Source organism: Acanthochromis polyacanthus, chromosome 22, assembly GCF_021347895.1.
Source record: "Acanthochromis polyacanthus isolate Apoly-LR-REF ecotype Palm Island chromosome 22, KAUST_Apoly_ChrSc, whole genome shotgun sequence".
In the NCBI taxonomy this organism is placed as follows: Eukaryota; Metazoa; Chordata; class Actinopteri; family Pomacentridae; genus Acanthochromis; species Acanthochromis polyacanthus.
In genome coordinates, this window is record NC_067134.1 from 8,830,893 (window position 1) to 8,844,858 (window position 13,966).

Sequence of the window (13,966 nt, forward strand, 5' to 3'; positions counted from 1 at the left end):
TAATGAAAGAAAATTATATAAATAAAAATAATTGTTTGCATAATTATTCCCCCCCTTTTAATTTAATGGTCTAATTCAATAGAGATCCATCAAACTGTTGCCAATAGTCTCAAAATTAGTGAAATGAAGATCACCTGAGTGGTGTGGGTGTGTTTCAAGTGATTGAGTTGTAAAACAGCTGTGTCTGAAGGGTCCAGAGAGTGGTTGATCACTATTCCTGGCTACCATTACACCATGAAGACAGAAGAACACTCTAAGCAACTCAGGGAAAGGGTTATTGAGACGTACAATTCAGGGGATGGTTACAAAAACATTTCCAAGGCACTGAACATCCCCTGGAGTTCAGTGAAATCAATTATCAAGAAATGAAAGGAATATGGCACTTGTGTGAATCTGCCTAGATCAGGCCGCCCTCGTAAACTGAGTGACCTACAAGTAGGAGACTAGTGAGAGGAGCCACTAAGATCCCTACAACTACTCTGAAGGAGTTACAAGCTTCAGCTGCTGAGATGGGAGAGACTGTGCATGTAGCAACTGCTGCCCGGGTTCTTCACCGGTCAAAGCTTTATGGGAGAGTGGCAATGAGAAAGACACTGTTGAAGAAAAGTCACATTAGATCTCGACTAGAGTTTGCCAAAAAGCACGTGGAAGACTCCATGGTCAAGTGGAAGAAGATTCTTTGGTCTGATGAGACCAAAATTGAGCTTTTTGGCCATCAGACAAGACGTCATGTTTGGCGGAAACCAAACACTGTACATCACCAAAAACACACCATCCCCACTGTGAAGCATGGTGGTGGCAGCATCATGCTGTGGGGATGTTTCTCAGCAACTGGACCTGGAAGGCTTGTAAAGATAGAGGGCAGAATGAATGCTGCAAAATACACTGAAATCCTGGGGGACAATCTTTTTCAGTCTGCAAGAGAACTGCGTCTTGGGAGAAGATTTATTTTCCAGCAAGACAATGATCCAAAACATACTGCAAAAGCTACACAGGAATGGTTAAAAAAGAACCAGGTAAATGTTCTGGAGTGGCCGAGTCAAAGCCCAGACCTCAATCCTATAGAGAATTTGTGGCTGGACTTGAAAAGGGCTGTTCAAGCCCGATACCCGTGCAACCTGACAGAGCTTGAGCAGTTTTGCAAAGAAGAATGGAGCAAAACTGCAGTGGGCAGATGTGCAAGACTGATGGAGACCTATCCACACAGACTCACTGCTGTGATTGCAGCCAAAGGTGCATCTACTAAATACTGACTTGAAGGGGGTGAATAATTATGCAAACAATTATTTTCATTGATATAATTTTATTTCATTAACATTACTTTATAGAAATCTGTTTTCACTTTGACATTAAAGAGTTTTTTCCAATAATTTTTTTTGTTAAAAAAGCTAAATTTTATTGACCATGATTGATTTATGAAAGCAATAAAAGGGTAAAACATCAAAGGGGGTGAATACTTATGATAGGCACTGTATTCACAAACCCAATACCACTATAAATGTCAATCAGTCGTGAATTTCAAAGATTGTGTTTTAAATATCCATAATTTATGATGAAAAAGTTTCAAGAAAATTTGAGACATTCAGTCAGAACACTGATGACTTGAGATGGAAAAACCCTATTGAAACTGATATAAATTACTTCAGCTTATATCGCGTTGGCTTGTTTCATCTATCATAAAGACACGGTTTACATGTACAGAAATCTCTGATTCAACAAGTAACTAAAATACTAAATAAACACAGTAGTGGAAAGAGAACAATGTTAGGCTCTGAAACAGGGGAGAGAACAAATATGAATGAAATATGACCCCATGTGGATAAAGTCATTATGTAGAAATATAATACTGATGACTAAGAAGTATCACAGAATTGTTTGAATCAGTACAATGACATTAGAATTTATGGATTTCTTCTTGTTTAGACTGAATGATGTAAAGTAGAATTCATTTACCTGAGCTGTGAGATATAAGGCAGACACTGCAGAAAACTCCTCATTTCACTCTCTTCATGTGAAGGGTCTGGCAGATACACAGGTTTCTTCTCTGATTGGAGTTTCAGCACTTCCAGGAGGATGGAGGTCTTTCTCTCTGAGAGCTTTATGGACCAGCCTGCAGGAGCTGACTGGAAAACTGACTGTAATGATGGAAGGACACTCAGACCTGTTTTAGTCTCATAGTCCTTCACATGGGAGAACAGATCCAGCAGGAAATCACTCTGATATTGAAACTCTTTATCATCATCATCCCTGTATTTTAAAGGAAAGTCTTCATATCTGCACACTGATGATAAGAGCTCCAGTATCTTCTCTCCTGTCTGCTGTTCTCTCTCTGCTGCTGCACAGAACAGATTCACAAACAATCTGGTTGTTCCATCAAGAGGTAACGTCTTCTGAACTCTGTAAAATGAAGAGAAAAACATGTTTTAATGATTTAATTTCAGTTATATAAATACCAGTACACATGAGGACTGATCAGGCTGGAGGGTGCATCAATGTCACCACTATGCCAGAAATTAGGGAACTGAGAAAGGTGTAATTAAATGCGTTATTTTTTCATTGCGTTATTATTTCTGTAATTAATTAATCAAAATTAACCTGTTTAAAGTATTCTACATGCTCAGCTTTGTATGATTGTGATATTTAGCTCTATATGGTTCAGAAAATATCACGAGTTGAATTCTGTATTAACAGGATTTATTTTTAATTTGTGCTCAAAGATGAGACGTTTCATGATGACTTTATTTTTCAAATTTGAACTCACCCATAACGATAGTGACAAACTATTTCATTATTTTTACAATATTTGAGATTCTATTTCAATGACATGATGAGAAATAAAACTAAAAAGTTCTGGAAGCCTCAAATTTCACTGTGTGAAAAAAACTTATTGAAAGATGGTCAACAGGACATTTTGAAACAACTTCAATCTCAGAAGATATTTCATCAGTCAGTCGGGAATTTCACAGATTGTGATTTAAATATCCATAATTTATGCTGAAAAAGTTTCAAGAAAGTCTGAGATGCTCAATCAGAAGATCTCTGATGATTTGAGATGGAAGAACCCTTTTGAAACTGGTGGAAAGAGAACAATGTTTCCCTCTTACACATGAAAGGGAATAAATATGACTGAAATATGACCCCATGTGGATGAAGTCATTATGTAGAAATATAATACTGATGACTAAGAAATATAATATGCTTTAATCAGTACAATGACATTAGAATTCATGGATTGATTCTTGTATAGACTGAACGGTGTAAAGTAGAATTCATTTACCTGAGCTGTGAGACATAAGGCAGACACTGCAGGAAATTCCTCACTTCACTCTCTTCATCTGACCAGCCCGTTAGATACACTGGTTTCTTCTCTGATTGGAGTTTCAGCACTTCCAGGAGGATGGAGGTCTTTCTCTCTAAGAGCTTTATGGACCAGCCTGCAGGAGCTGACTGGAAAACTGACTGTAATGATGGAAGGACTGTCAGACCTGTTTTAGTCTCACAGTCCTTCAAATGGGAGAACAGATCCAGCAGGAAATCACTCTGATATTTCAGATAGCTGTCGAAATCTGTGTCTTCAAAGGGAAATGTTTCATATCTGCACACTGATGATAACTGCTCCAGTATCTTCTCTCCTGTCTGCTGTTCTCTCTCTGCTGCTGCACAGAACACATTCCCGAAGAACTTGGTTGTTTCATTAAGACGTAATCGCTCCGTGCTGTAAAATAAAGACAAAAACATGTTTTAATGATTTCATCTCAGTTGTATATATACAACTACACATGAGGAATGATCTCTATTTCATCAGCACAGTTGCAAAACAGTTATTGAATTGAGTTCAGAAGTCTGATGGACCATGGGTAAAAACTGTTTCTCAGCCTGTTTGCCCGGCATTTTAGGATATGAGTCTCTTCCCTGATGGTAGCAGGTTGAACAGCTGCTGGCCAGGATGAGTGTTTGAGTGGTGAACGGGTGTGCAGTCGTGCGTACAGAGGGCATACAGGAGGGGGCTCAGCACACCGCCTTGAGGGAAAACCAATGGGTGGAGGAGGAGAGATGTCACATCCTCACAACCTGTTGTCGGTTGGTCAGGAAGTCCTTGATCCAGGAGCAGGCCAGGGGGCCAAGTCCAGGTCTACCAGCTTCTCCGCAAGGGTGTCAGGGCTGATAGTGTTAAACACTGACCTGTAGCCATTGAACAGCATCCTGACATAGGTACCCAGGATTTCAAAGTGGTTCAGGGCTGTGTGAAGAGCCATGGCGATGGCATCCTCCATGGACCAGTTCGCCCTATAGGCCAACTGGAATGGGTCGAAGTTCTGCAGGAGACAGGCCTTGTAAGATGTTGGAGAACAAGCCTTTCAAAGCATTTCATCACCACAGACGTCAGTGCCACAGGTCTGTAGTCATTGAGGTCTTTAATGGCTCTAGTTTCGGGCACTGGGATGATAGTAGCTGCCTTTAAACAGTGCGGTACTTCGGCCAGTGACATGGATGAATTGAAGACCCCTGTCAGAACACCTGCCAGCTGGTCTGCACAGGCGCAAAGCACTTTTCCAAGAATTCTGTGTGGTCTGGCAGCTTTCTGTGGGTTTACTGCCTTCAGTGCACGCCTCACATGATGTTCCTTGAGAGAGAGAGAGATTGGGGGCTGGAGGGTCGACGATTCGAAGCAGGCGAAGGAGTTGGTTAAGTTCAACCGTGAACAAGGCATTTGCACTGACCACTGCAGGTGATTTGCCTCTGTATTTTGGATCTTGCAAAATCCGCAATGATTTGTCACTCTCGAGGTGAGACTTACTTTCCTCTTGTACCATTCCTTCACTGCTCTGATACCTCTCCTGAGGTCGGATTTTGCCGTTCTATACAAAGACTTGGCACCTGATTTGAAGGCAGAGTTCCATGCTCTCAAGAGTGTTTTCACCTCAGATGTCATCCAGGGCTTTTGGTACGAATAGACCGAGATCTGCTTATCCATTTCTATGTTGTGTTTCTGTTTTATTATGAATAGGTATTAAGATTGAATTGTTGTCACTGAGCTGCAGCCCTTATTATCTCATACATGTACAAGACTGTCACATTTCCAAAGTGTTGCAGGAAACATTTCTACATCAACAGATAAATTCAGATTCTTCTCTCTGCGTCATTGGTTCAGTCAGTCAGTGACCTTCACTAAGTTCTATCAACTCTTTCATATTCATGTTCAGTTGAGTAACAACTAAGGCTGGACCCGAATATCCAAATATTTGGTCTTTACCATGGTATTTCAATAGTCATTTTGAGATCCAAATACTCCCCTGACGGACAATCCGCCCAAATATTCGGTTCATCCATTCGTGTGTGACTGCGCGTCATGACTATACCCCCTCGTCAGATGATGGGAATATTCGTCTTTTCTCTTTGTTTCTTTCATTCTTCCAGAGGGTGGACAAGATCCAGGTATTTGGATTTCAAACTTAATATTCGTAAACCACCACAACGACCGAATATTCGGATATTCGGGTCCAGCCCTATTGTTTTTGTGGTATCTGCTCAGGCAGTTACGAAAGTTTGTTTCCGTTTCTTTCCATTTGTGTGACCAAGTATTTCATTTTTCTACATGTTTACTTTGTTCTATTGTGACATGCAGCTAAACATAGTTTAGAAAATATCACAAGTTGCCTTTGGATGATCAGGGTTTAATTTTTTTGTGTGTGTGTCCTCAAAAATGAGATACTTGATGATGATTTCAGTCTTTTTCATGTCAACTCACTGAAAATGAGAAATGATTTCAATAATTTTCCAAGATTCTGAATCAATGACATGATGCGAAATAAAACTGAAAATTTCAGCCAGCGTAAAATTTCACTGTGAGAAAAAACCTGCTGAAAGATGGTCAACAGGACATTTTGAAACAATTTTTATCTCAGAAGATATTTGAATTGTCACGAAAAAAAATTCGGAGATTACATTTAAAATATTTATTTTCAATGGAAATTTTAAAGTAAACTGGACCTGATATGTTCAGTCAGAACACCTCTGATGATTTGAGATGGAAGAACCCTCTGATATAAATGATTTCAGTTTATATCCTGTTGGTTTGTTTCATCTAAAATACAGACACAGTTTTAGAAACTGATCATATATGTATAAAAATCTCTGCTTCAAAGACAACAACTAATTAAAATGCTAAATAAATACAGTGGTGGAAAGAGAACAATGTTTGGCTCTGAAATGAGGCAGAGATGAAGTATGACTGAAATATGATCCCATTTGGATAAAGTCATTATGTAGAAATATAATACTGATGACTAAGATACAAAATATGCTTTAATCAGTACAATGACATTAGAATTTATGGATTTGTTCTTCTATAGACTGAATTGTGTAAAGTGTAAGTCATTACCAGAGCTGTGAGATGTAAGGCAGACACTGCAGGAGACTCCTCACTTCACTCTCTTCATCTGACTGGTCTGTCAGATACACTGGTTTCTTCTCTGATTGGAGTTTCAGCACTTCCAGGAGGATGGAGGTCTTTCTCTGTGAGAGGCTTATGAACCAGCGTGCAGGAGCCGACTGGAAAACTGACTGTAATGATGGAAGGACACTCAGACCTGTTTCAGTCTCATAGTCCTTCACATAGGAGAACAGATCCAGCAGGAAATCAGTCTGACATTCTTCATCATCGCCCAGGTCCATCCCATCTTCAGGGATTTCAGGAAATGTTTCATAACTGCACATTGATGATAACTGCTCCAGTATCTTCTCTCCTGTCTGCTGTTCTCTCTCTGCTGCAGCACAGAACAGATCCGCAAACAACCTGGTTGTTTCATCAAGGCGTATATCCAGAATTTCAATACTGTAAAATAAAGTAAAAAACGTGTTCATGATTTCATCTCAGTTGTACACTCAACAAAAATATATACACAACACTTTTGTTTTTGCTCCCATTTTTTATGAGATGAACTCAAAGCTCTAAAACTTTTTCCACATACACAATATCACCATTTCTCTGAAACATTGTTCACAAATCTGTCTAAATCTGTGATAGTGAGCACTTCTTTGCTGAGATAATCCATCCCACCTCACAGGTGTGCCATATCAAGATGTTGATTAGACACCATGATTAGTGCACAGGTTGAAAGGTGCAGTTTTATCACACAGCACAATGCCACAGATGTAGCAAGATTTGAGGGAGCGTGCAGTTGGCATGCTGACAGCAGGAATGTCAATCAGAGCTGTTGCTCGTGTATTGAATGTTCATTTCTCTACCATAAGCCTTCTCCAAAGGCATTTCAGAGAATTTGGCAGTACATCCAACCAGCCTCACAACCGCAGACCACGTGTAACCACACCAGCCCAGAACCTCCACATCCAGCATGTTCACCTCCAAGATGGTCTGAGACCAGCCACTGACAGCTGCTGAAACAATCGCTTTGCATAACCAAAGAATTTCTGCACAAACTGTCAGAAACCATCTCAGGGAAGCTCATTTGCATGCTTGTTGTCCTCATCGGGGTCTCCACCCGAATCCAGTTCGTCGCCGTAACCGACTTGAGTGGGCAAATGCTCACATTGGATGGTGTCTGGCACGTTGAAGAGGTGTTCTCTTCATGAACGAATCCCGGTTTACACTGTTCAGGGCAGATGGCAGACAGCGTGTCTGACGTCGTGTGAATGAGCGGTTTTCTGATGTCAATGTTGTGGATGGAGTGGCCCATGGTGGCGGTGGGGTTATGGTATGGGCAGGCGTCTGTTATGGACCAAGAACACAGGTGCATTTTATTGATGGCATTTTGAATGCACAGAGATACCGTGACCAGATCCTGAGGCCCATTGTTGTGCTATACATCCAAGAACATCACCTCATGTTGCAGCAGGATAATGCACGGCCCCATGTTGTAGGATCTGTACACAATTCTTGGAAGCTGAAAACGTCCCAGTTCTTGCATGGCCAGCAAACTCACCGGACACATCACCCATTGAGCATGTTTGGGATGTTCTAGATCAGCATATACGACAGCGTGTACCAGTTCCCACCAATATCCAGCAACTTCGCACAACCAACAACAGGAGTGGACCAACAATCCACAGGCCACAATGGACAACCTGATCAACTCTATGCGAAGGAGATGTGTTGCACTGCATGAGGCAAATGGTGGTCACACCGGAAACTGACCCCCCCCACAGTAAAACAAAACTGCACATTTCAGAGTGGCCTTTTATTGTGGGCAGTCTCAGGCAAACCTGTGCACTAATCATGGTGTCCAATCAGCATCTTGATATGACACACCTGTGAGGTGGGATGGATTATCTCAGCAAAGGAGAAGTGCTCACTATCACAGATTTAGACACATTTGTGAACAATATTTGAGAGAAATGGTGATATTGTGTATGTGGGAAAAGTTTTAGATCTTTGAGTTCATCTCATAAAAAATGGGAGCAAAAACAAAAGTGTTGTGTTTATATTTTGTTGAGTGTATAAATACCACTACATGAGGAATGAGCTCTATTTCATAAGTGCAGTCATAGATGGTGTACAGCAGGGGTCGGCAACTAAGTTTGGCATCGAGCCAATTTTTTTTCAGACGTGCAATGATGGGCCAGTTATTTTTCTCAACTACACTAAGGGGCACCTCGAGTGATTCTGGGATCCACGAAAACAAATGTCACTGGATGAGCCATAGCCAGTCAGACCGGCGGATAATATTCCGTTTTACCTAACACTAACAGCCTCACCTCATCATTCATAGCCATTCATTCATATTTCCGTCCTTTTGCTTCTTGCTCCTCTCTGAGCTTATTCTCTGGTCTTTGTGCTCCCTGACTTCTGTGGCATTCATGTCTCCACCATGGATGTATAATAGATGTCTTATAATACATCCATGAGCTCTACTCACTGTCTGTAAAAAGTTCGGTTCAGCAGCTGTGTGACGGAGCAGGTGGACTGAGCCACTTAACGTAATGACAGGGGGGGTATTCAGAAATGATTTCAAAGCAAATAACCCTCGTGTTACCAACAGATTGTGAATAAAATATATGTGTGATTTTGAGTTTATTACTGAGTATCACATTATTTTGTCAGTGTTATTATTGTATTAGGAGCCTTCTATGGCTCCTGTCAATCACGTCCTCCTAGAATCCTTCTCTTTATTCTCCCCTTTTTGGCGCCTCTGATATAGGCTAGCTTGTAAAAAAACGAAAATAAATAGTTGTTTATTTTTAAATCAGTTGAATTTACAGACTGTTTGGTTTGAGATATAGGCTAATGTTGGGTGCGACAAGCTAGCAAAATGTCACTGTCGAAAGTAATGAAGAGGAAAGCTGAAAATGACGGAAGATCGTTAAAAGATGAATAGACCGAGAAATATGCATCTATCCTTCCTGATTTCATTAACGCTAAGCCAGTGTGTCTCATCTGCAACGAGATCGTTGCGGTTTGCAAAGAATACAATATTTGGAGACACTATGACACAAAGCATGGTAAATTCAGAGAAGCCTTCCCCCTCCAGTCAGAGGCTCGGCATCAGAAAATCAAATCACTGGCTGCTGGATACTGCTACAGCAGTAAGATCCTGGTTCGGGGACTCACAGCACAGCAAAAAGTTACAAGTGCGTCCCTTAAAGCTGCGTGGGTTCTTGCCCGTCACAACAAGCCATTCACTGACGCCGAGATTTTCAAAGAAGTCATGGTGGCAGTTTTGGAAGAGCTGGCTTCTGACAAGTCAATGGATGGCGTGATTGCTTCGGTAAAACAGGTGCCCCTCTCTGTGAGATCCACCTCGCGGCGCATAGATGCACTGTCGGATGCTGTGCAAAAGGCGATCATCACTGATCTGAATCAGGCCAATTATTTTTCTCTGGCCATTGATGAAAGCACTGACAACACAGATGTCAGCCAGATGTGTGTCTATGTGCGCTATTTTGATGGTAAGGTGTTCAGGGAGGAGTTGCTGTCGCTAATTCCATTAGAGGGGAATACGACCGGTGACATTATATTTACTAAGCTGGAGGAGATTTTCAAGTTGCATTCGTTGTTGTTTGACAAAGTAAATCTCATTGTGAGAGACGGGGCACCAGCCATGGTTGGTTCTCACAGAGGCTTGGTGAGCAAACTGAAGGAGATCGCACCCCAAATAAATGGACTGCACTGCCTCATTCATCAGAGCGTCTTGTGTGCTAGGCTCAGCGGAGAGCTCAGGGGTGTTATGGATAAAGTGATGCGTGTCATCAGTTTTGTCAGAGATGCATCGAACACTCAGCACCGTCTTTTCAGACAGCTCGTGGCTGAGTCAGAGGATGCCACCTATAATGATCTGCTGCTCCACAACGATGAGCTGATTGAGCAAAGGAAAAGCGCTGGAGCGCTTGTGTGCGCTGCTGGAGGAAGTCAAGGCATTCCTGAGATTAAGCAAGATGTGAGCTGCAGCAGACCATCTTGCCTTTCTAGAAGATGCAATGTCCGTGTCCAATGTAGCCTTTTTGGCCACATAAATAATCTTAACCTGCAGCTACAAGGGAGAGGCAAAACTATTGTGGATGTGTTGAAAAGCTTCAATCATGTACGAAGAAACTGGAGCTGTTCCAATTAAACATATTAAGTGGAAGACTCTTGCACTTCTCAACGCTAAACTCACTGGGGCGGGGACAAGTAACGGGGCTCATGACTGATTTTATTGAACAGCTAAAGGCCAACTTCAAGTCCAGGTTTGAGGACTACTCCATCCCGATGGACATCATCTCCTTTGTCCGTGACCCCCTCACTGCCCGATGTGACGACTTCTCCACTCTGGCTAAAAAAACCATCCCCTCCTTGGATGAGGCCGCATTTCAGCTCAAGCCTATTGAATTCCAAACAAGCTCCCTGATCAGTGATGCACTCAGAGCGCATGCCTGCGTGGAGGATTTTTGGATCGCATGCTCAGAGGAGTACAGGTGGATTAAGCAACTCTCCTTTTATGTGCTGGTGATGTTTCCCTCCAACTATACTTGTGAGGGGCTGCACAGCGGCGTAGTGGTTAGCACTTTCGCCTTGCAGCGAGAAGATCCCGGTTCGAATCCCGTGGTGGGCCTGGGATCTTTCTGCATGGAGTTTGCATGTTCTCCCTGTGCATGCGTGGGTTTTCTCCGGGTACTCCGGCTTCCTCCCACAGTCCAAAAATATGCTGAGGTTAATTGATCACTCTAAATTGCCTGTAGGTGTGAATGTGAGTGTGCTTGTTTGTCTGTATATGTAGCCCTGTGACAGACTGGTGACCTGTCCAGGGTGTCTCCTGCCTTCGCTCAAGTCAGCTGGGATAGGCTCCAGCACCCCCCGCGACCCTAATGAGGATAAAGCAGTGTATAGAGGATGGATGGATATACTTGTGAGTCGAGCTTTTCTTCGATGAACGCCATCAAGACGCACAACAGGAACCGCTTGATGCACAAAAATCTGGAGAACTGCTTGAGAATCAGTCACATCTCTGTCGCCAGACATCCAAAAGATTGTGACTGAAGGAAGATGTCAGTTTTCCCACTAAGCTGTCTTTTAATTGTTTTTGTTCACAATTACATTGTGGCTTTTTTTCTCTTGAATTTCAGGACCACAGCGTTCACCTCCCGTTTATCGCCACTGAAGGAAAATGCAGTTTTCCCACGAAGCGAGCCGTAAGTTTTTTGTTCAGAGTTGCATTGTTGCTTTTTTCTCTTGAATGTCAGGAGCACATCACAAACCTCCTGTTGTATGTTATTTAAACAGCGATTTCCTCTTTGCCTTTTTCCCTTTGATGTCAGGTGGCACATCTCCCGGTTTATGATCACAAGTCCATTTGACTGTTCTAAGAAAAATAAATGTTCCGAAATCTGTGTGGAATTGTTGCTTTGTGGGAGCACACACACACACACACACACACACACACACACACACACACACACACACACACACACACACACACACACACACACACACACACACACATATATATACATACATATATATATTTATATATTTTTTTTATTTTTTTCTTCTTCCTGTCAACATCACCTGGTGGGCCAGATGTTTTTGGCCCGCAGGCCGCTCGTTGCCGACCCCTGTTGTACAGGTTATGGATTTAATCTTCAAACTTCTGATATTTTCACAAACTCAATACCACTTTAAATGTCAGAGTTTTATAATTTTCTGTGTTATGTTTCTGTTTTTGTATGAAGACGTATTAACATGACTGAATAGTTGTCACTGAGCTGCAGCTCTTATTATCCACATCTCTTCATTGCTCTCATACATACTGTCACATTTCCAAAGTGTTGCAGTAAATATTTCTACATCAGCTGATAAACTCAGATTCTTCTGTAATGTTGGTTTGTTTCATCTGTAATACAGCCACAGTTTTACAAACTGATCATACATGTATAGAAGACAACAAGCAACGAAAAACCTAAATAAAAACATTGGTGGAAAGAGAACAATGTTTCCCTCTGAAATGAGGCAGAGAATCAATATAACTAAAATATGATCCCATGTGGAGAAAGTCAAAATGTAGAAATATAATACTGATGACTAAGAAGTATAATATGCTTTAATCATTACAATGACATTAGAATTCATGGATTTCTTCTAGTATATATTGAATTGTGTAAAGTGTAAGTCATTACCAGAGCTGTGAGATATAAGGCAGACACTGCAGGAAACTCCTCACTTCACTCTCTTCATCTGACCAGTCTCTCAGCTCCACTCGTTTCTTCTCTGATTGGAGTTTCAGCACTTCCAGGAGGATGGAGGTCTTTCCCTTTGACAGGTTCAAAGGCCAGACTGCAGGAGCTGACTGGAAAACTGACTGTAATGATGGAAAGAAACTCAAACCTGTTTTTGTCTCACACTCCTTCACCTTTGAGAACAGATCCAGCAGGAAATCACTCCGAACTTCTCTACATTCAATATCAAAATCGTCTCGGTCATTGAAAGGAAATGTTTTATATCTGCACACTGATGATAACTGCTCCAGTATCTTCTCTCCTGTCTGCTGTTCTCTCTCTGCTGCTGCACACAACAGATTCCCAAAGAAACTTGTTGGTTCATCAAGACGTAACTCCCACTGAACACTGTAAAATGAAGAGAAAAACAAGTTTTAATGATTTCCTCCTCAATACAACTACACATGAGGAATGAGCTCTACTTCATCAGTGCAATAATCGATGCTTTACAGGTTACAGATTTAATCTTCAAACTCCTGATATATTCACAAACCCAATAACACCGTAAATGTCAGAGTTTTTTTTATTCCATTTTCTGTGTTGTTGTGTTCAGTGTGTTTTTGTTTTTGGTATTAATAGTGGCGTCATTAGGCCTATTTTAGGGCGGCTGATATTTTCCAGATATCTATGGAAAGTACTGAAATGTGTTGTGCACATCAAGCCACAGAACTTTCATCCATATTTTACATGAAGAGCAATTTTCAATACTGCCTGTCGTTGCTCTGTTTTTTTCAGTTTTTTAAAATCAATGTTTTTTTTATTATCCCTTAATGTTGTCTCTATAATAAGATTTTAACAAAATGCTCTTAAAATACACCAAAATGCAGGAAATAGGATCAATAATTTTCAAAATTTTCTGGGGGAGGGCCCCAGACCCCTCATCAGCATCCCATATAAACCAAATCTCACTCTAAGGTCTGGTCCCAAGTTGGCAGCCCTGAATTATTGTGTTGTGAGCAAAAGTCATGGCCACTGTGGCCTAAAAGATTTACTCAGTAAGGTATCTCTGAAAAAAAAAACTAAATTGGTCCAAAAAGTGGAAAAGCAATTTCTCATGGGGGCTAAGCCTCCCCTGTCATTAAAACCTAGTTACGCCCCTAGGTATTAACGTAACTGAACTGTTGCCACTGAGCTGCAGCTCTTATTATCCACATCTTTTCCTTGTTCTCATACAGGTACAAGACTGTCACGTTTCCAAAGTGTTGCACTAAATATTTCTACATCAACAGAAAAACTCAGATTCTTCTCTCTGCTTCAT

At 41.4% G+C, this 13,966-nt stretch overlaps 1 protein-coding gene across 4 annotated transcripts in view; it reads right to left on the minus strand.

The window, feature by feature from the left end:
• Positions 1-13,966, minus strand: part of LOC110968810 (uncharacterized) — a 77,690-nt gene that overhangs the window by 49,499 nt on the left and 14,225 nt on the right. For 3 of the 4 annotated variants that reach the window (XM_051941622.1, XM_051941620.1, XM_051941621.1), the window contains exons 7-10: positions 12,610-13,056; positions 6,383-6,835; positions 3,278-3,715; positions 1,954-2,397 (exon numbers count right to left, since the gene is read on the minus strand). The exons of the other annotated variant lie outside the window; for it this stretch is intronic. In XM_051941622.1, the coding sequence (XP_051797582.1) occupies positions 1,954-2,397; positions 3,278-3,715; positions 6,383-6,835; positions 12,610-13,056 (1,782 nt within the window). The remainder of the gene's footprint in view (positions 1-1,953; positions 2,398-3,277; positions 3,716-6,382; positions 6,836-12,609; positions 13,057-13,966) is intronic. 4 annotated transcript variants of the gene reach the window in all.